Source organism: Eulemur rufifrons, chromosome 29 (assembly GCF_041146395.1).
Source record: "Eulemur rufifrons isolate Redbay chromosome 29, OSU_ERuf_1, whole genome shotgun sequence".
Classification (NCBI taxonomy): Eukaryota; Metazoa; Chordata; class Mammalia; order Primates; family Lemuridae; genus Eulemur; species Eulemur rufifrons.
Window position 1 is genome coordinate 9,046,694 of NC_091011.1, and position 25,786 is coordinate 9,072,479.

The 25,786-nt window shown below is 53.4% G+C and overlaps 1 protein-coding gene across 6 annotated transcripts in view; it reads left to right on the plus strand.

Moving 5' to 3' along the window:
- Nucleotides 1-25,786, plus strand: part of TNS3 (tensin 3) — a 262,359-nt gene that overhangs the window by 166,484 nt on the left and 70,089 nt on the right. For all 6 annotated transcript variants that reach the window (XM_069461530.1, XM_069461526.1, XM_069461529.1 and 3 more), the window contains one exon: nt 21,731-22,990. In XM_069461530.1, coding sequence (XP_069317631.1) covers nt 21,731-22,990 — 1,260 coding nt within the window. The remainder of the gene's footprint in view (nt 1-21,730; nt 22,991-25,786) is intronic.

Here is a 25,786-nt window from a genome sequence, read left to right on the forward strand (position 1 = left end):
CTGCCCCCATCTTACTATCTAGAGACAAAGCACTCATCTCTGGTGTATTTTAGGCACGATTTCTAAATACCATGTTAATATTTCACAATAGGATCAGCCCAGGCATTGTTTTGTAACCGGAATTTTTCACATAACCCACCGCTTGAGCGTCTGTGCACATCTGCAAACATTTCTTCCTGTGCCCTGCCCGTTGACTACACTGTCTTCCGTTAGAGGGACCATCGAAGTGTGCCTGAGGGCATGGCTGAGCTCCTGTGGGGTCTCCAAGCTCTCACTGTTCCACAGAGCTCGGTGGAATCCCGGGGTTGGGGTCCTCGCGGGAAGCTGTTCTCCAAAGAGAGCAGTGGCCCTCGGAGGGGAAGCTTGTGCTTCTGGATTCCTCTCCTCTCTCCCACTCCCCAGCCCTGCGCGGCCCCAGGCAGGGAGGGAGGGTGGCGGGTGTGTGGGTGAGCTCTTGCTGCAGGCGGCCCTCGCCTTGCCTGTGGCCCGCAGTGCCTGGGTCCCCAGACGGGACACGCCCGTGGGCGGAAGGCAGGCTCCCAGCCACGTTCTCCCCAGCCTGAGACCCCACCCAGCTTCAGTCCTCAGCCGTCCAAAGCTTTGAGGAGTTAAGGAAGGTTTGGCAGCCTCTGAAACGTTTTCTTTTAGCTGGAAAATGATGTATTATGGCACTCTCCACCTCCACCCTCCTCTAGTCCCTGCTGGTTAAAAAAAAACAAAAGTAGAAATGTTGACTTAAGCTGCATTTATCTCTAGAAATCCTTGCCGTCCTGGAAGGGAGCCCTCCGCAGCTGTCTTCAATCAGGGCCCGTGTTAGGAGAGCGCCTGCTTTGATGTGTGAGCGCGACCCCGTTCTGCTTTCTGTGCTAAGAAGGGAGCCGGGGTTGACTCCCTGCCAGTGTGGGCAAGCGATTACCAGCGTCCTGTCTCCGGCTCAGAGGCGCGCATGGTTGTGGTCACACCGTCGCCGTGGGCCTGTGGTCCTGGTGGGACAGTGGCTGCATCAGCATTTCCTGGGGTGGTCGCTGTCCCAGAGGAGGGGGAAGAGTGTCTCCGGGCCCTCAGTGTGGCAGCCTGCCTGAAGCCTCTTGGTGCTATCTTAATCCTCGAAAGAACCTGTGAGCCTGTTTTAGAGATAAAGGTTGCAGCTCCCAAGAAAAAGCAGAAGCTAGCGCTGGTGATGGGCCCTGGTAGCCTTCTAGGGTTGCAGTCTGTGGGTGATGACAGCTGTGGCTCAGTGGGTTGTCATGTGTTCGAGGCCACACAGGACAGAGCTCAGGCTCTTGCCTTTCCTCATTTGGGACTGTGACTGCTCAGAGTTAGGGTGTGGCGCTGGGGGTGGGGAATAGGGGCCTTCTGATACTCAGTAGGCAGATGAGTAAGACTCTGGGACAGATTCAAAGGGAGGGGTGAGGCAGGGAAGCTTCCAGAATGGCTGCGGGTTGGACGTGAGGGCTTGCTCGACCGTTCCTTTGCCCTTGGTTCCCTGCCTTGGCCTAGGACTTCGTGGCCCCAGCCCAACCTCTTGCCCACCCAGGGGTGAGTATCGTAAGGTCATGGCATCGCCAGGTCTGGGCTCTGCCACTGTGAGTGAGCAAACATTCCCCAAGTCCAGGCCCCAGGGCTCCACGGTGCTGCTGGAGCAGGCAGCCTAAGGGGATCAGATTTCCCTGCTCCCTTCGCAATAAGCCATTGTCCTGCAGGGCCTGTCCCACCCTCTCAGGACGCCCTGCCGAGCTCCCAGGAACGGGCTGCAGGGAGCACAGGTTGGCTTAGGAAGCCCTGGCCGTGCGTGGAGTTGGCCAAGAAGTGCTGCAAGTTGCAACCATCCAGGTGTTGCCATTCCAAAATGGATTTGAAAGCTTTCCTCCCCGGAAATCGTTGCTGGATTCTAAGATTTGGAAAAGTGAAGCAAGTTTTGACAATTTAGTGGGAGGAGGGGGCTCCTGGAATCTGACAGGTGAAACCCCACCTCCTGGCTCTGCTCTCTGCCCAGTGCTTGGCACGGCACCTCGTCCGGGGCTCAGACTCCAAGTGGGCCAGATGGGGATACTGCTGCCCGCGGCCAGAACTGCCCTGGGGCACCTCTCACAGTGACTGGTTTGTGCCCCAGACAGCGATATTTCTCTAGATCTTGCCCCCAAACCACTGCTTGCTCAGACAAGTGAAAAGCCGCTGCCGTCAGGCAACTTACGTAGTGTGAAATGCAGATGGGCCAGGTGGGCATCTGGCTGGCCCCACTCTGGGCCTCGGAGCGCCCTCCCTGGGTCTTGGTTGGCTGTGAATTGAGGTTGTAGCTTCTGACCTTCCGGCTGTGATCCCATGACCCAAACAGCGGAGAAGGGATTTCAGGCCTGCCTAAGAGCGCAGTTGGGAAGGAGGGAGCGGCTTCCTTTTGTCTGAAGGAGAGGCTCCTGCTCTGTGCGAAGCCCACGGACAGGACCTGTCAGAAGAGTAAAGGGCAGAGTTGGGGGCAGCAAAGGAGTCATTCCAGGCCCTGAGCCGTCATCTTATTAAGGGCTCGTTACTCTTCTAATCCGAGAGGAGTCAGAAATTGCCTCAAAACGTATGTCATCCTGCACAAGTGTGCTTAAATTAGCCCCCGTGGCTCTCGCGATGGTGGCCCTGGGAGTTAAGTCGCATCAGCCCCTGGGACAGATGGTGAACGGAGGCCCTGAGTGTTGGCTGGCTTTGACTCGGGTCCTCGGGGGTCTCCCAGCCCCCAGCCTGCACACAAACCTTCAGCCTCCTCTGCCTCACAGGAGGAAGCAGGGGAACTGAAGCCATGGGACCCCTCGGGAAGCCCCCTCATCCCACTGGAGGGGTGTCCTGTGCGTGCAGGCGGGCGTCTGGAGGCAGATGACCTGCTCGCATTACTGCAGTTACTGCGTCTTAGAGTCAAGGCGGCCGTGCTGCTTTCTCTCACTTTCCTCGCTGCTGTTCGTGAGCGTATCTCCACTGTTCTGTGATGAGCGCGCCCACTTAGCCAACACGCACACGGTGATTCACACTCCTGCCCTACATGCCACCCCAAAGCTGCAGATCTCTGGACTCCAGTAACCACCTGTGGGGACTGACAGTGTGGTTATCACTGAGACGTGGAGCTGGGAGAGGGCTCCAACCCCACCGTCTCCCTGAGACCCTGAGCCACACAGCCTCACGCGCCCAGGCTGAGCTGCAGGGTGCCTGTGTGGACCCTGGCATGGTGAGACTCGATCCTCATCCTACTTTAAGAGCTTGTGCCCACACCTTTTACCAGGTTATATCTAAGTCAAGCCCCTCTTCTCGGGTATGCTCTTTCCACTGGCCCCTGGTGTGGGCCGGTGCAGTTGGTGCCTAAATGACGCCGGGATCAAACCTGATGAGTTTGCATCTGTGTCCTCGGTGGGGAGAACTTTTCTCTTCATTGCCAAGAAAAGGCAGGGTTGCAATTGCATTTTCTCTCTCTGTGGAGCCTGCAATTGCATTTCTGCTGTGTTGGAGAAAGAGTACCTACTGACTTTAAATATTTGCCAGTCAGAACCAACAGCATGAGGGGCTGGGATTGAAGAAAAGCAGTGCCCCTTCCTCACGTGCACATGCTATGTGTCCCAGCACGCCTGGGTGTCCGCAGCGTCCTCCTCGACCCTTCTGGAGGAGGAAGACTCATGCGTGCCCACTCTCTTCCCTTTCAGGCTTGGAAAACGTCTGGGGAGGCCTTTTAGTTTATGCGTACAAGACTGTCTCATATACTCCTTTCTTTGGCAGGTGCTGTGAAGCAGAGAGGAGCCCGAGCCCCCTAGGGTAGGAAAAGGTTGCCAGTGAATTAAGAGGAAAGGGGGGGGGGCATTCACAAAATAGGGGCACCAGGGATAATGTCTTTGACTTGGGCCTTTTTGTCTCTGGGGGTAGACAGCCCATACACGGAGGGGCTCTCTCTTGCCCTGTGTCTCTGGCCTCGTGCGGGCTGTCTGGGCTAAGACCACCACCGTCCACATGCACATTCCCTTTAAGCAAACAGTTCCCTTGCCATTTGTGGTGATGTTCTCTTGGTGCTGTGTTGATCTCGGCAATGATGATACTCTGCGGTCAGGAGCTTTCGAGCTCTGTGCTGGTCGCTCCAGGATCCCAAGTCGGTTCTGGGGGAGCAGCCCCAGCCTCTCCCCATCCACCCTCTGCCAGAACCCTCCACGCCCCAGCCCTGCCTTGACCTTTTCCTATTTTTCATGTTGGAGTTCTGCATAAAGACTTATTTGAAGATCAAGTTCTGTTATTGAAAGTTGGAAACCCCTACCCTGTATAGCTGTTTCCGGGGCTGTAGATGGCTAACATTGTATTTAAGCTTTGACAAACAAGATATTTGATGTTAAACACACATACAGTTGCATATAAGTAGTCTTTTATTCTCCCGATAGGTCCAAGACAGAGGAGGTGGTAGTTGTTTTACTCTGTTACTGTTCTGCAGGACGTCATGAGGACAAGGTGTATGAAAGTAGAAGGCAAATGTGTGGGACAGCCAGTGGGCTATACCTGACGTAAATTATCTAAAATAGCACAAACTGCAGAGGATATTTTTTGTAAAGCATCCAGCTATTCTTGAAAATCGGGGTCTCTGTAATACAATATGTGCTATTAAATAAGAAAATGAGATTCAAGGAATCTTCAGACTTGGTCGGTTTATCCTGTGGAAAGCAGCAGCTCTGGCCAACTTTGTAGATGAAAGCTGGTTTCCACTGTGCTCTTTCTCCCCGCGGACGCCGCGCCAGATGGAAGAGGCGCTTCAGGAGGGTCAAAGCTGTGGGACCGCCCAGGTTGCTGCCCCGGCACAGCGATGTTCCCAGACCCCCGTCCTCAGTGGGAGCAGCCTGGCACGGAGGTCCGTGGGTGGGAGACAGGCTGGCCACTTGATCACGTGAGCCCAGGGTGTGATCAGAGCAGGCTACAGAGAGGGGCTGACACAGGGCCAGGCAAGGGTGGGCTGGCAGAGCAAGGCAGGTACTCTGACTGGAATTGGGAGCCCAAACTTAAATGGCGAAGGCTTGGGAGGTTGACAGGAACTGCAGGGAAGCCACTGGCCGCAGGACCTGGGAAAACAGGTCTCTGTGGACAAGAGGAGGGAGTCCCAAGCAAATGTCCCATGCACACCCCACCTGCAGTCCGACTGTCGTGGATGCTGGGGGACCTCTGTCCAGTTGACGGGCCGTGAGTGGGGTGGATAGTTGTCCCTAGGAAGTTCTCTTCTACATACCAAGAGCCACAGATGTGTTTGGTATTTTCTTATGTGTACATAGTAATGCTATGTTAACAAAGATGATGACCGTTTGACATAGTGGTCTTTGGGACTTCATTATTTAAAATTGAATTAATTAAGGATTCATGGTGCTAAAGTTCTATGGAAAATTATACCATGAAAATTCAATGGTATTTATTTTTATTAGTATTGAACTAATTTTGAATTAGTGAGCTAATTTGTTACTGGAAATCTATTCTCACTGAAATTAGGCCAAACGGTTAGAGCAATAACAATATTTGATGTTGATTGTGGGAATTCTGCCCAGATTTCTACAGCCATCCTTTGCCATTGGCAGTATCATAGTAATATTTAGCCTTTGGTGGTAACACAGTGAAACTTAGCCATTGGTGGTATCATAATGAAACTTAGCCATTGGTGGAATCACAGTGATACTTAGCCATTGGTGGTATCAGTGGTGATGCTTAGCCATTGGTGGTAGGTATCACAGTGAAACTTAGCCATGGGTGGTATCAGTGATACTTAGCCATCGGTGGTATCACAGTGAAACTTAGCCATTGGTGTTATCATAGTGATACTTAGACATTGGAGGCACTGGCGGTGATACTTTGTCATTGATGGTATCAGTAGCCATGCGTTGCCACTGGACTGGGAGCAGGTCCTGGTGGGCATGGCGTGCTGCTGCACTCTTGCCTGGGGTGAGGCAGGATGGAAAAGAGGAAGGGAGCCACTGAGAGTTAAGACTCAATCTGGGTTCTTCACTGAGTGGAGGGCTATGGCTATGAAGAAACCATCTTCTCTTAGTATCAGAGGCTCATTCTTTGTTGCTGTGCATATAAAATACTGTTCCTCTTTTTAATCCTAAGTCAGAGGATGTGGGCAGGCCATCTGGGGAGTGAAGGCAGAGTGGTCATCTTTTGGGGAGTGCACCAGAGAAAACCGGAGGCTGTGTGTGCCTGTGAGGCGGGCTCTGTAGGACCCTGGACACAGGGTCTTTCTTCCTCCTTTCCTCCCTCGCTCCCTCCATCATTGAGCGTGGGCAGTGCCAGATGTCGCAGATACAGAACTGAATGGGCGGGCACAGCCCCATGCAGGTGCGGGGAACCAGGCTGTGCTGGCCGGTGGCTGTTACCATCAGAGTGCTGGTCCTGAGCTGTACACTGCTCTGAGTGTGTGGCTTGCATTAACACAGTTGATCTTCACCATGACCGCAGGGGTCAGACGACTAGTGGGTGAAGCTGGAGTGGAGGCTTGGCCAGCCGGCTGTGACATTCCTTCCCACCACGTGCAGAGGTCGGTGCAGGCAGGGACTGACCTGACAGCGGCGGGGGGCTGAGGGTGCGCTGGGTGTGTCCAGGGCAGGGCGTGCAGGGCCCAGCTCAGGGGTCAGGATTCAGAGAAGGGAAGGGAGGCCTGGGGATGAGTTCACCTGCAGTGGGCTCTCTTAACCTATGCGCAGCATGGGAGGCCATCTGCTCAGAGGGCAGCAGACAGGGCGGTGGGGGTTTGGGGGCCCAGGAAGGCTTGGAGAAGCCTCCACTGGCAGGGGGCGGTTGGTGGGGTGGCAGCGTGGTGTGCCCAGCAGTGCCATGGCCGCTGCACTGGTAGGGCCTCTGTGTTGGGGGTGTGCACATCAGCACAGGGGCACGGGCAGCAGGTGAGGCGGACAGCCGTGCCCGCGGGTCCAGGCGGGTTAGGGAAGAAGCAGTGGCCCCGAGTGGCTGTTGACGTCCTAAGCACAGTGCTGGAGTTAGATATGGGTAGTCGCCCCAGCTCCCCCGTGCCGAGGGAAGGACCCAGCGTGTGCAGAGAAGAGCGGGAGCGGAGGAGCCGCCGTGGCCGCGTGGGAAGGGCAAGGGCTGGCCGCTGTGCTTGGGGAGCTCGCGGTTTTCAAAGTTTGCTGGGAGTCAATTTCATATCATAAGAAATGCTAAAGTCAAACCAAAGAAACTTCCCTGAAGTCCAGAGAGTCAAGGCCAGGGCCCCAGTCAAATATCGATTGCTTCTCAGGGGACGCCTCAGAAATGCCTGTGATGGGGTGTCTGAGCTCGGACCGAAGCTGGCCGTGGGTCAGGATGGGCTGGTGAGTGGGGGGCATGGGGGAGGGGGCACAGGTTCCCAGGGGGCATGGTTTTGGAGGAGTGGCCTGAGGAGAGGGCAGCTGTGGGGCGGGCAGGGGCTGCCCCCTGGCTGGGTCTGCCCAGGTGGCTGGGGAGGGGTCCGACGTTGGAGCAGGGATCCCATGGGCTCGATGTGGTGGCCCTCAGGGTGTCAGCTTGGCGGGATGAGTCTTGGAGAGAGTCCAGAGAGTTCAAGCAGTGGCCGCAGCGGGGAGGGTGGGTGGTCAGCGGGCCAAGGGGTCTGCACTTGTTTAAAGTCAGTGGTGTCATGTTTCAATGTCAGGGCTTTCTGCCAGAAGCTATGCTTATTTAGACGCCACTTTCATGCGCTCCTCCGTATGACAAGGGACTCTGCAGAGCCCCTGCACGTCCCCTTCTGGCCTGCAGTCCGAGTGCAGCTCCCAGGGAGGTTGAGCCCTGATCCTTCCAGATGAGCGGCTTTCTTTTTGCCTAAAACCCTGCACTGGAGGGGGATCTGTCCCCACCTTTCTCCCTGGCTTCGTTCTGGCGACCAGTGCACAGAATAGAGTGTTTCTCCCTCTGGACGTTGTGTGCCCCAGGCCCTGTTGCAGAATCCCCAGTCTACCTGGGGTTAGAGCTTGCCTCTGTGTCCCCCCGGCTGCTCTGCATCTAACCTGAGCGCTGTGCGTGCTTTGGAACAGTTACCGTTGTTTGCTAAGTGTACCTGCGTCACCATGTGGTTTCTGGCCTTAGGATAATCTTATTTTTTCTTGATTTTTTATTGAGATCAGATTCATTTCACATAAATTCACTATTTTGATCATTTTAAAGTATACAATATACTGATTTTTAGTATGCTCACCAGGTTGTGCAACTGTCACCATTGTCTAATTCTGGAATGTTTTCTTTACCCCCAAATGAAGCCCTGTCCCCATTAATGGTCACTCCCAAGCAGTCCCTCCTCCAGCCCATGGAAGCCACCAATCTGCATGTTTCTCGTAAATGGGGTCGTGCCGCTCATCTAAGTGACTCGCCTCTGTCACTTGGCATAGTTTTCAGGGTTCGTCCCTGCTGCACTTCATTCCTTCCTGTGGCTGGATACTGTGCCGTTGTGTGGATGGACCACGTCTTGTTTATTCACTCGTCACCCGGTGTGCACTTGGGTCACTGCCACCTTTGGCTACTGTGAGTGTCGCTGCCACGGACATTCCTGTGTACCTTTCGACCTCAGGATGTTCTCGTACTGCTCTGATCTCTTCTTCAACTCTTTGAAGTTTCCACATCTTTTACCATCCTTCTAATTGGTTTCCATTTCTGGAAGTTTCTTCTGCCTTTCTGGAGTCCCAAACAGGAGTCACACTAAACAGTGTGCAGGCCTCCTACCCCTCTTGGCCACCTGCTCTCAGAGACGCCATCAAGTCTTCCCTTCATTGGATGTACGGTTGACCCTCGGATGACTCAGGTTTGGACTGCTGGGGTCCACTTCCACGCAGGTGTTTTCAACCAATGCAAATCAAAACTACAGTGTTCGCGGGATGCGAAACCCGTGTCTGTGGGGGCCTGCTTTTGCTACGCTTGCGTTCTGCGTCCTGTAAGACTTAAATATGTGCAGATTTTGGTATACGCAGGGGTCCTGGACGCTGAGGGATGACTGTGTAGCTGTGCACAAAATCACAACTCCTCAGGGTGAAACGTTTGGGGCCTTTCAAGGCACTCTGAGCCACAGTGCTGCCTTCTGGCCAAACATCAGCAAAGCTTCAAAAGACCCTGTTTCAAGACAAGTTAATACCAACAGCCTGAGCAGGCTCCGTGTAATGCAAACCCACTAGCAGGGCACCCGTGGAAAGTGAGCGTGTTCCGAGCGTGCCTGCGCAGTGGCCGGCAGCTACGCAGACAGCAAGGTCTGAAGACCAGGGGGTGCCGTTGCCCTGTATTCCTGACGCTTCTGGCAGCTCATCTGTGATGCCGTCATCCACATGGAGAAAATTCCCCCCAGCCACCAAAACCGCCCCCCAAAACAAAACAAAACAACCCCAAATCTAGCCCAGAGTGATATTAAAGGAAATGCTCCTTTTGAACACATACCTAATCCCACAGCTTCTTTAGAAACAGAGAACAGAAACCACTGGTCAGTGTACAGATGCTTCCGTTCTCTTGCGCATTATTGGCACCACAGCTGTTGCTCTTCTTGCAAAGGTCTGATTGCAAGACTTGTGCCCTGAAGGAGGCTGGGAACTCCCCTCACCCAGCCATCTCTGGGCATAGAATTGAGTACAACTCGGCCAGGCACCAGATGCTCAGGAGAGACACAGACATTCTTTGCAGTCCTCAAACCAGATCCTTCAAATATCTGCTCTTAATCTCTTTTCTTTTGATGTGTCTTCTTTGCAAAACTGTTTTGTGGTAAAGTAGTCACTGCCTTTATTGCAGTGACGATGTCATTTTCATAGTGGGAACAATAATGTTGCTTTGCGGGATAGGATGGTGGGTCAGTCAATACCCTTTACAGGATACCAAGTTTAATAGAACTTCTTGCACAGGAAGTGCATCGTGTCCGTCATAAAAGAGATCGTTTCTCGGGGGGATGAGCTGTCATCTTGGCATCCTGTAGGCAACGTGCGCCTCTGTGGGCGTCTCAGGTGATTCACTGAAGATCTCTTACCCTCTGCCTGCACTCACAGCCCAGTTCTGTCCTGTCAACCCTCAGTGGCTGGTTGAGTAGTGACATTTACAAGGGGTTCCATTCTACTGTGGGAATCTGAAGGCATCAGCGTGGGCTCTGCTTGTTTGCTGTGGTGTGTTCTGTCCATGTAACGAGTAAAAGCATGTGGTGGTGCTGTGACTGCTGTCAGGCGAGGTGAAGGGGACAGTCCTTGGCTGAAGCCCACCTGCATTGAGTGTGAGGAGGCCTGAGATGACACGGATTTGCTGCACGGAACACAGAGGTCTGGGTGTGCAAGGCAACCGCGCCAAGCATGCGTGTGCAGCGAACACGAATGCTGCACTGTCAGCTGCGTGGAGCACGAGGGACAGAAACGTCTCCCAGGGCCGGGAGGTGTGTGTGTGGCAAAGGTGTTTGGTTGAGTATTTTGAAGAAAGCAAATGGAGGCTGGAACAGTGCTTTGTAAACTGTGCAGGTTGATGCTGGCTCCCGACGCCAGCTGAGGAGGTTGGGGAGTGAAAGCAGAAGTCTGGTGAGGGACTCCTTAGAGGAATGCTTTTCCCCGCCTCCCCAGCCTCCAGAGTTCAAATTTCACTAAACCTGATTGCACCAAACCCCACCCTCGTGTTTACATTGCACTGGCTGTTGTGTCGGAATCAAAGTCCCTGCTTAGCCCAAGTCCCTGCGTAGCCAAGAGATCTTTCACGTTCCACACTAGCTGGAGAGGGAGGCCAGGTGCCCTGGGAGGGAGGCGGCACCCCCACCCTGCCCCTGCCCCCGCCCCCGAGTGCTGCTGTCGCGGCTGAAGGCTTTCTCCAAGGAAAACCAGGCTCGTGGCTGTGGCCGCAGAGCAGAGAGCCACTGGGCTGTTTTGAGGGAAGGTAAGCAGGGAGCGTGCGTGTGTACGTGTGTGCGTGTCTGTGTGTGCGGCTTCTGCAAGGCTGTAAAGTCCTGGCACTGAGACATGACACTTGCCACCTTGCCAAGACTGATGTCCAGGGGGAGAGGGACGGACGGTGCTGGCAGGGAGGAGGGGGTCGTGGAATGGAAAATCCGCAGAGTGAATTGTTAACCCTGCAAGAAGGGGTGTCCTTCAGGATTAGTCTAGGAATGCCTTTATGTGTTCGTCAGCTAGGAGTCTAACTTCACCTGCTTCTTTCTGGGGAAGAGCTGGTGATGGTCTGACACGGAGTGTGTGTTGGGAAGCTTGGCCACCTCCAGAGAGCTGGCCGGCTGGCTCGGGTGGCCTCTGAGGAGGCCCACGGGGCCTGCTGTTTTCCTCCTGGCTCAGGCCCGAGTGGCTTTCGCAGCTAGGAGTGCCCGAAAGGGAACTGGGTGGCCTGGTGAGAAGCCTTCCAGGATAGGCGCCTGCTGTATGCCCAGCCCGTGTCGGGGCGCCTGCATGAGGTGTGCCTGCATGAGGTCTGCCCGCAGGGCCGCCCGGCCCGCCTGCTTATTGTGCAGCTGTCAGGGGCACCTTGGGACACGCCTGTCGCAGCCCCACTCGCCTGGCGCTGCTTTATCGCAACATTCCGGAGCCTCGCCCAGGAGACCAAGGGAGCGCCTGGAATCTGGCGGCTCCTGAGCTGCTCCTGCCTTGAAGTGGGACGCTTTCCTTCCCCAGGAGGCGGTCTGTGGCTGGAAGGCTCAGCTCCTGCTCTTGCTTTCGGTATTTCTCTGCCGCTGTTCTCCCAGCGGCCTGCCTCGTCCCCAGCATAGAGCACGGAGCTCAGCCTTGCTCCAAAATGAGGGATTTTCCAGCACTCTCCTGGACGGTCTTGGCAAGGTGTCCTGGAGCCACCACTGCCAGCCTCGTCCTGCCCCCAGAGCCTCCCTGCCTTGCAGCTCAGGGAGTGGTTGTATGTTTGGGGTCTCGGGAACAAACTCACTCTCCAGGTGAGGCTGATGCAGCAAGAGAATGTTTGAGAACAGAGTTATTGCTGGAACTACTGAGCAGATTGCTGAGCAGAGAAACAGAGGCTGCCCAGGCAGAGTAGACGTTTATTACCATCTTTTATTTTTTGTAAAAGCAGAAGATAAGTTAGAGGAAATGGGCACATTTCATTCCACCCAGAAATATATCAAAGTCACAGAGCTTCTGATTTAGGAGATTATGCAGTATTTTGGAAGGCCCACACATAGTCACCATTTCTTAGCTTTGATTTTCTCTGGAGTATAAAATGATCCAACAGAAACTCTGGGGACCCTTAATTAGCACAGAGGCAGAATTTTAATAAAAGGAAACCTTGTTTTAGTGAGAGGTTATAAATGCCATAATTATAAATGTCCACATGGAAAAAGAGTGATTTTCACCTATGTGACGGGCAAGGTGACACCCAACTCCCCTTGAGAAGGAACCGTTTGGCTCAGTCATCTCTTCCTGTCTGTGAGGCCGGGTCCTCCCGTGCCTGTCACCCCCACCAGACCCCTGAGGGAGCAGGTGCTCCTGGGAAAGTGCTGGGGCTTCCGCAGCTCCCTCTCGCCGTAGATGCCAGAAGGCTCATTGCCCTGTTGCTAGCCCCGTTCAGCCTGGTATGTGCTGAGGGCTGCAGCCTTGTTTTCAGCCTGCCTGCCTTGGTGACGGGCTCGCCCACACTGCAGAGGTGGACGCCAGGCACTTGGGCAGCACCCATCCTCACCAGCACCGAGTCACCCTCCGGCTGCTCCACGTCCTGCAGGGCCAGACCCATCAGCTGACGGGGCTGCTGGAAGGTGCATAGGTGCAGTGCATGGCCGTGGCTTCATCTGGCACTGATGCAGCAAGTCCGGGAGAAGCGGTCTCTCCCTGCAGGCGAGAGGTCATGGGACGCAGGGACAGGGCCCCTGGGTGTGCGTCGCAGGATCGCCTGGCCCCTGCTCCTCTTCCTGTGCAACCCGTGCATGCCTCAGTCCCTCTCGGTCCCTTGACCTCGTGTGTTCCACAGAGGGGAATCCTGTGCCGCTTCTGGGTTTGTTTTGAGCCTCAAAGGGGGCAGCTCGTATGAAGTGCTTGCAAGACAGTGGTCGCCCAGCTGGCGTATTCCTGCTGCTTTTGTCATTCTTGTTGTCAGTCACCAAGGAAACAGTCAGAAAAAAGCGTGGGAGTGGACAAGTTTTATAGCTGGTAAGAACTGGGCCGAGGGCTTGCTGTAGAGCTGTGCTGTGTGGATATTTAGCAAAACTGATGCCTGGGACAATTTGAGTCCTGTCAAATGATGACTGATGGAACTTTTGGAAAAATTTTTAGAAATCTGTCTTAACTATAGACTTATATTAGAAAGCAGTTCGTTAATGTAATTCCCAAGATGTGAGGTCAGTGGACCTGAGTTCTTCTTTTTTTTTTTTTTTTTTTTTTTTTATTGAGACAGAGTCTCGCTCTGTTGTCTGGGCCAGAGTGCCGTGGCGTCACCATAGCTCACAGCAACCTCAAACTCCTGGGCTCAAGTGATCATCCTGCCTCTGCCTCCTAGTAGCTGGGACTACAGGAACGCATCATTGCACCTGGCTAGTTTTTTCCATTTTTAGTGGAGACAGGGTCTCATTCTTGCTCATGCTGGTCTCAAACTCTTGATCTCAAGTGATACTTCCACCTCGGCCTCCCAGAGTGCTCGGGTTACAGGCGTGAGCCAGCGCACCTGGCCTGGACCTGAGTTCTGTGCACTAACTAATAAGGTGCTTGTGGAGCACTCCTATCCCCTGGAGCACTCCTATCCCCTGGCTCTGGGCTCAGAGGGGACACAGACGCGAATCAGAAACGAACTGTGGGGATTCTCCACCTGACCAAATAGAGGGAAGTGCAGAGGGAAGGTGTCCCCGGTGCCTGCTGATGCCACCACATCCTTCACGTTGGTCCCATTGAATCGCCACAGTGGTCCTGGGGGATGATATCGTCAAATGCCCCTTCCCCAGGTTACTTCTCTATAGACAGAAAGTAGGCACAGAGAGGTTGAGTAGTTCACGTGAGTTCACACAGCTGTGGGTAAGCCGGGACTCAAGCCCAGAAAGTCTAGACGGGGAGAGAAAAAGTGCACATAAAACCAGTGTCACAGTGAGGCACAAAGGGACCATGACAGTTACCCCAAGGAGAAGAGGGTTTCTGCCACCGCACAGAATCTCCAAAGAAGAGGGAAGAAGGCCTTTAAGAGGTACAGCAGGAGGAAGGGCAGGACGGGAGGCGGAAGAGGGAGCCACAGCAGGGTGGGGCTCATGCCACTGTGAGTGTGTTTCTGTCTCGATCTCATGATGGTTTTAATTGAGGTGTAATTTACATGCAGTAAAATTTAGTGTAGAGTTGTCAGAGTTTGACATACTTTGTGCCAGGACACTCCCACCGCAATCAAGGACAAATATTTTCATTGCCGAAACCATCCCTCCCACCTTTGCAGCCTCCACTCCCCTCCTGTCCCAACCAGGCGCACCTGTGTCCAGACCCCGTTTCTCTGTCACCACGGTGGAGTCCTGCCGTGGGGCTTTTTGGTCTTGAGACCCTCCCACAAGGCAGCCTGTAGGTGAGCACTTGCTCTTGAAAGCGAAGCCCCTCCTCCCCAGCCACTCTTCCTGGGGGGCTGTGGTTGTCCGTCCCGCCATGAGGACCTGTGGTTACCGATGTCGTCCACGGCCTCCAGTTATTGGGGCTGTTTGGATCAGTGAATTGACTCAGCTGGGTGGCTCCAAGTGAGTCATTTGAGGGCGACCTGGAGACAGGACTGTTAGTGGCCGTGTCTGGATGAGATGCCTGTGTTCCCTGTGGTGGTTTAGGCATTGGTGGGACCCTTGTGTGTCCAGGGCTCCTGACCCCGGGGGGCTGGGGGTGCTGTGGGCACATGGGGGACACTGAGGAGTCCACGAGGGGAACAGCACCTGAGTCTGTCAATTGTGAGAACAGAAATGCACCTGCATCACTTAGGAAACGGAACATAGAACCGTGACCGTCAGTACAACTGCTGTGGAAACACAGGGTTCTGTCCCAAATAATGAATCATTTCAGGAGTTAGGGGGAAAAACACAAAGTGCTTAATAGTTTCTGAAGAATGAGCGTGTGTGTGTGTGCGTGTGGCTTGCTCTAGGTATTTTTTCTATGGAAACTACAGGGGAAACATTCAGGTGAATTCTTTCCCAAAGTTAAATTTGTTAATTTCCTATAGAAGTGGTTGGTGAGTATTAGAATTTCATGGTTTTGAAGGAACCTGAAGTATGGGTTTTGGAGTCAGGAAGGTGGGTGTGAATTCCAGATGCTCTATTTACTAGGCTTTTTACAAAATCTTAAAAGTTAGCACAGACTCTCTGAGCCTCTGTTTTCTCAGCTGTAAAATGGATTTTCCATTTCCTGCTTCACAGGATTACTTTGGGGATGGAGACCCCTGGGGTGTGACACTGTGCCTGGCGTATGTCTCACACAGCAGCCTTGTCTTTGCAGTGTCTGCTGGGTGGCAGGAGAGGGGCATTTCCAGAATCCTCTCTGTTTCTCTGGTGATGAAAGTGCTGACTCCTGCAGCCTCACCTGGCTCACCTGTGAGTGTTACTCCTCACGTCCTGCTCCATCTTCCCTGTGCCTCTGCTGATCGATCGGTCTGTCTGGACACTGTGAAATGTGCCCACCACCCCTTGCCTCTCCTGTTCCTCTCTGTCCCCAAGGCTGGCCGTTCCCCGGCACACAGCAGCAACTGTGCTGAATATTCCTTTCCAATCCTCCCAATCACAACTAGCAACTGTAGCAAGTGCTTAGTCCACTCCACTCTCAAGGAGAAGTTTCTGGTTTCTTCTCTGAAGACTTGCAGGGAGGATACTGTTAGCTCTTTTGAAATGAGAAGTTCCTGTTAAGCAAACCTGTCACAAAAATAGAAACGAGATTCCTATGGTCAGTACAGGGGAGAAGGAAAGATTGCACATAGCTTCCTAAATCCGTCACGTGTGTCCTTTCCGCTGGAAGCAGGGCCAGTGGACAGTGATTAATCATTTCATGCCAAGTGGTGACGTTGGAAAGAGGTGACAGGTGAGGTCAGCCTTCCCTTTGGCCCACTGGTTCTTACAACACCTGTGAGCACAGTGGGCATCGGTTATCTGTATTCAGCTGGCACGGGGAGGGATGTTTTCATCTTTTCCTTTTTTTTTTTTTTTTGTTCTTTCTTATTTTCTTGGATTACTTTGGAGATATGTTATGAGTGCCTCTTGCCTGCGTGTTTCCTGGCGGGAAAGCCACCTTTCGGAAGTAGGGCTGGGGTGGCAAGGGAGTGATGGCCCCGCAGGTGGCTGTGGGTGGGGAAGGCTGCCGCTGCCGGTACGGTACTGTCCTCTAACAAGACAAGAATGTCCGCTCTGTATTTTCTTCTTTCTGGTTCTTTTCCAGACGATAAACCTCACTGGTATGTCACGCAGCGGAAGTCGTTCAGAGCCATATTTATCTGTGTTTGATTTTTAACTAGGCTGCAGGGAAATCATTGCCAGACAGTGGCCCTTTGAAAGGGGGGCCCTTGGTCCTGGCTGGCTGGGGTGGCAGGCGTGCAGAGGCAAAGCAGGCGCGGAGTGGGGTGGTTTGCCTTGGACTTGGGAAGGTTCTCATCCTGCATCCGCAGCTGAAAAGCTGGGGGATCCTGCAAGTCAGTTCCCCCAACTCTGGGGTCAGGTTCTGCGTTTGCAGAATGAGGTTGACTCCACCTGCCTCCTGCTGCCTTTGACCCGGAAACAAAAAGTTAAAACATCTCATTTAATTATATGAAAAGATGCAAGGGGGGTGGGTGAATGACTGGTTCTCACCTCTCAAAGCCTCTCTGTCCTGGCTCCCATGGCCCCTTCAGAGCAGCACGTCAGGGTCCAGGGCCAGAGCAGAGCCTCAAGGCCTCCCTCAGCTGAGGGGCTCAGGCTCTCTGCCCCGAGGGGCTGGTCAGGGCAGCTCCTGCCAGCCACAGCCGCGCCAGGGCCCACAGGTGGGAGTTTGGGAGGCCACGTCAGTTTTCTGGTCTAGGGGAAGGAAATGACTTTCTGTGTCACTTTTCTACACTAGAACCATATCGTAAGGAGCAATCTGCCATCAGCTTAAGAAGGGTATCCATTAATGGCAGACCAGAACCTTTGGGGGATTCAAAAACAGGGTGTGGACTCCTGTTTTGTTTTTCGTGTAGAGACTGGCAGTCGGCCATGCAGTGACCCTTCTTCCATGTCCCCCAGTTAAGTTTCATTTCTAGTCACAATTCTCTTTTTATGCTCTTGTCCTGCAGTGTTTGCAGGGGTCCTGGAAAGCAAAGCAATGGCAGAAAGTGTTTAGATGAGGTAGCCCTTGTTCATGTGCACGGTTTAGAGGCAGCAGATTCGCAGGTGAGAAGAGAGATGATACACAGGTAAGAGGCATGGCATGGACCGAGTTCTGCCACTTGGAGCTGCGTGGGTCTGAGCCGCAGGACGTCCACCTCACATGCGGCCCGAGGATAGAGGAGACTGGACGTGGCGGACAGCCTGGTGCCATTTGCTGTGCACCTGCTAGCCAGGGCTCCGTCCTCTCATCTTCATGCCCTGGCTCTGAGCACACTGTGGCCAGGCACTGTTCAGACTGGACCCTGCTTCCTGCTCCATGGACGCGTGGATCACAACTTTTGCTTTCTTTGAAACTTTGGAACCATTAAATTGAATGCTTTTAGATACTTTTCCAATTTTGTTCTGTGTCATTTGAAAACCAGCCAGGTGAGTGAGGAGCAGAGGCCAGCCCTGCTCCTGGCTCTCAGGGATGGCCAGATGTGGTCATGCTGCCTGAGAAGAGGTGGTTTTGATGGCCAGAGAGTAGGGGGACCTGGGGTGCAGGTGGGCAAGGGCTACGGGGCACTTTCACATCCTCGTAGGTGTATGTTTCTGGTTGGTTAGTTTGCCTTTTTTTTTTTTTTTTTTTTTTTTTTGCCAGCTAAGGCAGTGGAGCTTTCCAAAATAGCTCCCCGGGTCTTGTCATGTGAGAAAAAGCTAGAAAACTAGTCCCTCAGTTATGCAGTGTTCACTTGGTGCCAGGGGCCATTCTCTAATGCTGGGCATACCTGAGGGAGCAAAACAGACCTAGACCGATGCCCTAGTGGGGTTTGGGCAGTGCACGACCCCTGGGTGGGTGCACGCTGTGGATAGAGACCTGGCGGCGAAAGGTGAAAGGCGCGTCAGGGGAGGCTTGTGCAGAGGAGGTGCGGGCGCCAGCCACGGTGCAGGGCCCTGGAGGCAGAGATGGCAGGAGCAAAGGCCCCAGGGCAGGTGCAGACCTACAGTGGTCTGGGAGCAATAGGACAGTGAGGAAATGGGTCCAGGGAGGGGACGCACGGCCATGTCCACCCTGGAAAGAACTTTTAATAGTAATTATGGGTACCCTTGTTAGGAGCCTCTGAGCTGATGCTGTACATATATTTTCTCTAGTTCTCATAACTTCATTCAAAGATGGAATAATTGCCTTTTATAAATGAAGAACCAGGGGTCTGAACAGTGTAAACATCATGATTGGGAACACACAGAAGGAATGGCAGGTTGGGAATCCTATCTTTGAGGATAAAGGGAAACTGAAGTATCTCATTTGTCCAAGTGAAGTTCAAGTCCTTCCTCTTGCAAAGTGGTAGCCCCTTATCAGAATGCAGGGGAGGAAGAGTGCGTTCCGGAGGCCCCTCCTCCTCCCTCCCCCTGAGGCTGACTCCTCTGCCCCCCACCTGAGATCATAGACTTATGGGTACAGGGTGAGAGGTGTCTGTGGAGCTTGTGGAATAGCCCCCCTGGAGCTCTGCACCTTGAGAAGATCCGTGCTTCTAAGAAGTGACTCAGAAGCTTGGCTGGTTCTGTCTTGGGAGTCACTTGATTGGTTTCATGTATTTTTCCTGTGGATTAACATTGGTTGGGCATTTTCTTTCTCCCTGCCGCACCCTGCCCAAGGCCAGCTGGACATTTTCTGATGTAGAAAGTTATCTTTGTGCGTAGCGGGAAGTTTAGGAAGAGTCCAGGCTGGTCTTGGGCACTGGACAGGGCTGGATGGGACCCCTCTCTGTCCTGTGGGAGGGTGGCCGTGTGCCACCTGGGCTTTCAGGATTTCATGAGACCCTGCCTAAAATGCCCACAGCTGAGCCTGGCATAGATCTAGTGTTTGATTAATGGTAATGGAAACGGTGTTGTTTTTAATGCATTTATTATTACTTTAAGATTTCTACTATTAGTAAAAGTAATAAGTAGGATGATTGTTAGGAATAACAGGATTGTTCATAACCCCCCAGCCAAGGGACTATCCTGTTCTTTACCGTCTCTCGTACAGGCCCTTCCTTACATACTGTTCTTAGCATGGGACTAGCCAAGGATTCTATCAGAATGATTAGTAAGCACTTTCTGGCAACATTCCAATTTAAGTGAGAAGAATATTTTTACAACGCATTCTTGAGCTCCTTTTTTTTAAGTCATTGTGCTAGTTCATTTTAATTCAGATTTAGGGGGAACAGCATAGAAGTCAGAAATGCACAGTCTTAGCAGCATGAACTCTGTCACTATAATGAGCCGACTCATGCCCTTGGCCGTGTTGCCCAGTGGTCTGTACTCTGCCGGGTGAGATGGGGCTGACAGCCATGGAGTCCCCTCCAACATGGTGGGGCCTCTGTAGAATCATTTATCAGCACCCCCTCCTCTTCTCATGCTCCGCAGAGTATTATAGAAGGACCGATTTCCCAGGTCTTATATTAGTTGAGTTTTTCTGGCAACAGAGGATCTAAACAGAAGCCAAATTAAGCTGGTGTTTACTAGAAAGGCACTCACCTGTGTCCTGTGCCATTTAATTCTCAAGTCGACTTCTATGCAGAAGATCTACCCACACCCGTATTTTTTTTACAGCTGGAAAGTGGAAGGTCAAGGTGAAGGTACCAGCTGGTAGAACTCTGAGGGAGGTTCCAGGGGAGAGCTGGGGATTTGAACTGGCGTCCATCCGATGCCCGAGCTTCTTCAAGAGGCCATTCTACTGCACAGGCCCTGATGATTGAACATGTGGATTGCATTTCACTTTCAAAATCGTTAGAGGTGATATGTGTAAGTGCCTTATAATTTAGGGCAGTCTTCCCAGGTATCCTTTTATTTAATTTGCACAGAGCTGGGTACAGGAGGTGTTTCCGTCTCTGCCTGTTCTGAAGCCTTGCCCAGGGTCACTCACTGATCCCTGGTCAGAGCAATGTGATTTCAGTGCCACCTTCTTGTGGACAGGGCCACTGACGGAGCCCTCTCTGAGCAGGTAGGCGGTGGACAGGCAGGAGCGCACGGGCTTCAGGGCCAGCACTCCTGGGTTCTGGGCCCAGCTCTACCTCCTAGCAGCTGCCTGACCTTGGCAAGTTATTTACTCTCTTTGGGCCTAGTTGTTTATAGATAAACAAGGAATAACAATGCAAGTTAGCTAGTTAGGTCATACTGTGAAAATTAGAGAAAATGTGCTATGTGCCTGCCCTGGCAGGAGGAGGTGCTCAGTAAATAGCAGCTGTCACTGATGCTGTTACCTTAAATCAATCCCATGGCCACATCCAGCAGTCTCTTGTCACCAGTCGTAATGTCTTGAAGACGAGGTCTATTTACAGCATCTTGTGTACCGTTTCTACTCCCAGACCCTCCTTCCCACACGCTCTACTTAGGATGACTGGCGGGGCCATTCCAGACTGGCTCTCCCCTGTGTTCGCTGTCCCCCGCCCCACTTCTCTGCATGCTTCCCTTGGACACAGCTGAAACAAGACAGAAGCCCTGGGTGTGCGTGTTCTCAGCACAGCACCCCATACCTCTCAGGACTCTGTCCCAACACAGTGTCCTGGTGTTTCCAAGAAAGCCAGCAGCCGCTGACCATGGCGGTTGTCCAGCCTGGAGCCCGGGGCCTCAGGGCACATGTTCAGGGCAGATCCCTTCAGGGGGCTCCAGGGCCAGGCTCCCTGGCCAGGAGGTGGTGGCTGAGTCACGTCTCAGATTCCAACCATCAGCAGCTCCCTTATTGTGGAATGTTGTGGAATGCCTGCAATTTCACAGCCCAGAGAGTAGAGGAAGGCGGAGGAGGCATGGGGTGAGGGATGTGCTGACTACAGGAGTCTCGGGAGTCCAGGAACGCTGCAGCCAGGGCGTAATTAATAATAGCAGCAGAGGGTCGGCGCTTCCCACCCACACTTTAGGCCTAATTTTTGTTGTCCTGATATTCCATGTTTGGAAATCAGTGCATGCAGGTCGTCCACAAGTGTCCTGTGGTCCTGACATGCTCATCTCATACCTACTTGGTGCAAAGATGCTAAACTAATGGGAAGGCCCAATATCATTCCTGCGCTTTCTCTTTTCATTGCGTTTAGCAGCTTTTCAGATGCTCAGTTTAACAGCAACGTGCTACATGGCACCTCGCCAGCGTTCAGCCAGCGTGAGACAGGGACCCAGCTGGAAACTCTCCTTTGTCTTAGTCACTTCTTGGAGATTTATGAGCTGAGCTGGGCTCAACCTGCAAAATAATGACAGAATTAACAGTGAGCCCTCAAGGCAAGATGACTCAAGAGGGAAGAATTCCAGAGCTTCTCTAAAGGGTAATTCTTTTTGCACAGAAAGGTAGAAATGATTTCTAGCGCTTTAAGATGTTTGATTATTGGAATTGCTTTTCATTGTCTGGAGTACACACAGCACTTCTCAGTCTTAGAAGAGTGTTTATCCCTGTTTACTGTAAGTCATACTGTGAACTGTGAACTGGCTTATTTGCTCAGACAAAGCTTGTGCCTGTCGAGAGTGCGATGCGCCCTGTCATCCCTGACCTAAAGCCTCTGTCTCCTGTTTCCTCCCCCGCAGTGCTGCACACGCAGGGCCCTGTCGACGGCAGCCTTTACGCTAAGGTGAGGAAGAAAAGCTGCTCGGATCCTGGCATCCCAGGTGGCCCCCAGGCCGTCCCGGCCACCAGCAGCCCAGACCACAGTGACCACACCCTGTCTGTCAGCAGTGACTCTGGCCACTCCACGGCCTCGGTCAGGACCGACAAGACCGAGGAGCGCCTGGCTCCGGGAGCCAAGAGGGGCCTGAGCGCCCAGGAGAAGGCCGAGTTAGACCAGCTGCTCAGCGGCTTTGGCCTGGAAGATTCCGGGAGCTCTCTCAAGGACATGACTGATGCTCGCAGCAAGTACAGCGGGACACGCCACGTGGTGCCGGCCCAGGTCCACGTGAACGGGGACGCGGTCCTGAAGGACCGGGAGACGGACATTCTGGACGACGAGATGCCCCACCACGACCTGCACAGCGTGGACAGCCTCGGGACCCTGTCCTCCTCAGAAGGGCCGCAGTCAGGCCACCTGGGCCCCTTCACCTGCCACAAGAGCAGCCAAAACTCCCTCCTGTCTGACGGTTTCGGCAGCACCGTCGGGGAGGATCAGCAGGGTGCCCTTGCTCCAGACCTGGGCCTCGGCATGGGCCCTCTCTACGAGCAGGAGCGGACTTTCGGGAGCCGAGAGCCCAAGCAGCCCCAGCCCCTGCTGAGGAAGCCCTCGGTGTCGGCCCAGACGCAGGCCTACGGGCAGAGCAGCTACTCCACGCAGACCTGGGTGCGCCAGCAGCAGATGGTGGTGGCCCATCAGTACAGCTTTGCCCCCGACGGGGAGGCCAGGCTCGTCAGCCATGGCCCAGGGGACAATTCGGGCCTTGTCCAAGCTCAACCCAGGGTCCCGGTCACCCCCACCCGCGGGGCCAGCAGCAGAGTGGCTGTCCAGAGGGGCCACAGTGGCAGTGGGCCACCTCCCCCAGACACACAGCAAGCCTCTCCTGGCAAAGCGTTCAAACCCAGGTTCCCAGACGACCAAGTCATGAACGGAGCCAGCCTGGAGCTGAGCGCAGGCCCCTCCCCGGGCTCGCCCACCCTGGACATCGACCAGTCCATCGAGCAGCTCAACAGGCTGATCCTGGAGCTGGACCCCACCTTCGAGCCCATCCCCACCCACATGAGCACCCTGGGCAGCCAGGCCAACGGCTCCGCGTCTCTGGACAGCGTGGGAGGCGGGCTCCGGGCGAGCGGCAGGCTTCCCGACACAGGAGAGGGCCCCGGCAGGGCGCCCGGGCGGCAAGGTGAGCTGGCGTTCCCCAGGGTGCTGACCCGTGACATGAAGTTAGCCTACAGGAGGCTGGCTCTGGTGAAAGCCACAAGGGAGGGACATTTCTCTTACAGTTTCTACTCTCATGAATCTTGACCTAGGATCAAAATGTGCCCATGCTAGCGTGGGCCTTGGTAGCAGGTTTGGAGGGTGGGAAGGAGAGACAGAAGGCTGGCTGTTAAAGTCAGCGCAGAGGCAAGGGCTGGGGCCCCACTGCAAAGAGCCGTGTCTTCGCTTCACACACACTGGTCAGTGTCTGTCTCAGGGTGCAGTGAGCTCATCAAGAGCACAGCTCAGAAGCCAGGCCACCTGGGGTGGACTCCCTTCTGCCATCTCCTACCTCTGCCATTCCAGGCCAGGTACTTAACTTCTGAGCCTCAGTGACCACATCTGCAGAATGGGCTTAACAAGGAAACCTTTTTCACTCTGGCAATGGTAATGGATTAGCCAAGGGGGCATCCTGACCTCTGCCCATGTGGTACAGGTCAGGCACTTCAGTGGCCTGCAGGTTGGGGAATGAAGAGGACAGCTGGGCCCTGAGGCAGCCTTGAGGGGACAGGGAAGTGATTAAGCAGTCACCGTATATGAAATGTCCCCATTACAAATACAGGTGTCCAGGTTGGCCGTGCACAGCGTAGGTAGGCGTTATCTTCTGGCTGCAGCAATGCAGTGGGCGTGTGTTGGGTTCAGGTGACTATAAAATGGTCTTTGTGTTGGGGAGGCCTGATGGCTGAGGGGCCTCAAGAGCTGGCCGTGGGTGGGTAGGCCAGGGAGGAGGCCCAGCAGGCAAAGAGGGGCACTGGCATGGAGCAGGGGTGTCTGAGGCAGGGGCCTGCATGGGCAAGGGCTGCAGGGAGAACGTGTGGGCTGGACGCCCCCGCACAGAGACATGCTGGGACGAGGTAGCCAGGCCACGGCATTTGTGCCTGTGGGACCCCGGGCAGCTACCAGAGGTGGAGAGATGGAGATGCATTTTGGGGATGAAATGCTGCCAGGCAGGGACCAGGACCTGAAAGGCCTGAGAGTGTGGCATCCGAGGGGTGCCAGGCCTCCCATGTTAGCATATTTGGGTGTATTTGCATGGGGGGTTGGCTGGCTCCTTAGGGGGCCCTGCCTCTAAAAGTGAAGACCAGAGAGGTTACAGATGGGAGAGGGCACTCCCAAATGACACCGCAGGTGTCAGATTACCGCTTTGTGCTAGTGATACGGGTGAGAGAAACTGCCATTCATGCCTGGCGTCACTCTGGGGGTTTAGGTGTGGTAGCCCATTTCACTTTCTAGGGACACTTGCTGCAGGGACTGATCCCCATCTTCCGGTGGCATTCACGGAGGTTCAGTGGGATTGCAGGGACCCTGAAGATCAGAGCAGGAGTCGGTGCCCTGCAGTGTGGACCCAGTGTCCCTGCCCTCTTTGGAGTCAAGTGAGGATTGAAGTCCCCCATCACTCAGGTCTAGGATGGGGAAGGAACACACTTTGCAGATACTGGTCCTGGCTTCAGGGCTGAGTGTGCTGCTGGCTGCCTGAGTGACCTTGGCTCGTAAAGGCGGAGCCCCTGTGAATTTCCCTTTGCTCCATCTGTGAGCAGGAAGCCAGATCCCAGTGCCTGACTGAGGGAGCGCTTGCCCACATTCACCTCTCAGGTCTTGGGACTGGGAATGAGCATGCAGGTGGCATCCAGCCTGCCCGAGGGACTCAGACTTCATGTGTCATTAACTGGGAGTTGGAAGGAAGGAGCTCAGAGAGTCTCCCGTGAGTAGATTATCAGACTCTACCATCCAGCCGCATAACAACCACAGCCACCACAACCGTGATCGTAGCAATGACCGAGTACTAGGTGCAGGTCGAAAACTTTATGTATATTAACTCATTAATCAAATACTTTCAGGAAATTCTGACTTTATAAAAAAGGTTTTGGGGGAACAAAACTGTCTGCATTAGAGCATTATCACCCCTGACTTAACCTCACCAAACGTTCTTCAAAGAAATTACTTGGAAAAATTGAAATCAGAAGTTTTTTCTCTTGAATTAAAATATCTCTTTTGAGATTTGGAAGAGGTTGGAGTTGTGTGAGCCCATGTGGAGAAAAGGACTCCAAGGCTCAGGTTAACACACAGTGGCCTCCTTACGTTAATGTGTCATCCAGTTGGCTGAATTCACTCCTCCGTGATCGCTGTCTCAAAACAGTTGTGAAGCAAGGGATTTTAGAAAGTCACTTCATAGCTCCCACCCTCATGTTGGCCATTTTTAAATTACTTGATAAACTCATCACTTTAATAACTAGGATTTTGATTTTAGATCCTTTTAATTAATTCCTTTTGTTATAAAAATAATTGCAATTTTGAAATTAAAGGACTTTTATACTTCAGCAATAGCCCGGTAAAATTCAGTGTGCATATTTGGCTGTTGATCGCACAAATTTAAAGTAGTTATTAAGCCATTCATGTTTGACAGATGTCTTGGACCATTTGTCAATTTCTTTCATACCTTTAGAACTGTAGAGATGTCAGAGATTAGATATAAACAAACTGGATACTAGTCTCCCGAGACCTTTTTAAAATTTGGAGATGCCCTTCTCATAAGAATCCCATTACAAGGGAGCAGCAGTCTGTAAGCAGCAATTAATGGACATTGAAGGTTTAGTCCCAGCCCTGGGGACAGGGCAGAGGAAGCCGCGTCCTGCCTGGGAGCATGGCTCTTCCAGGATGGGCCTTCTGTTCCAGGTGAGTGGGGAAGGGAGGGTTTCTCCACTCCCTGGCAGGTATAGAGAAC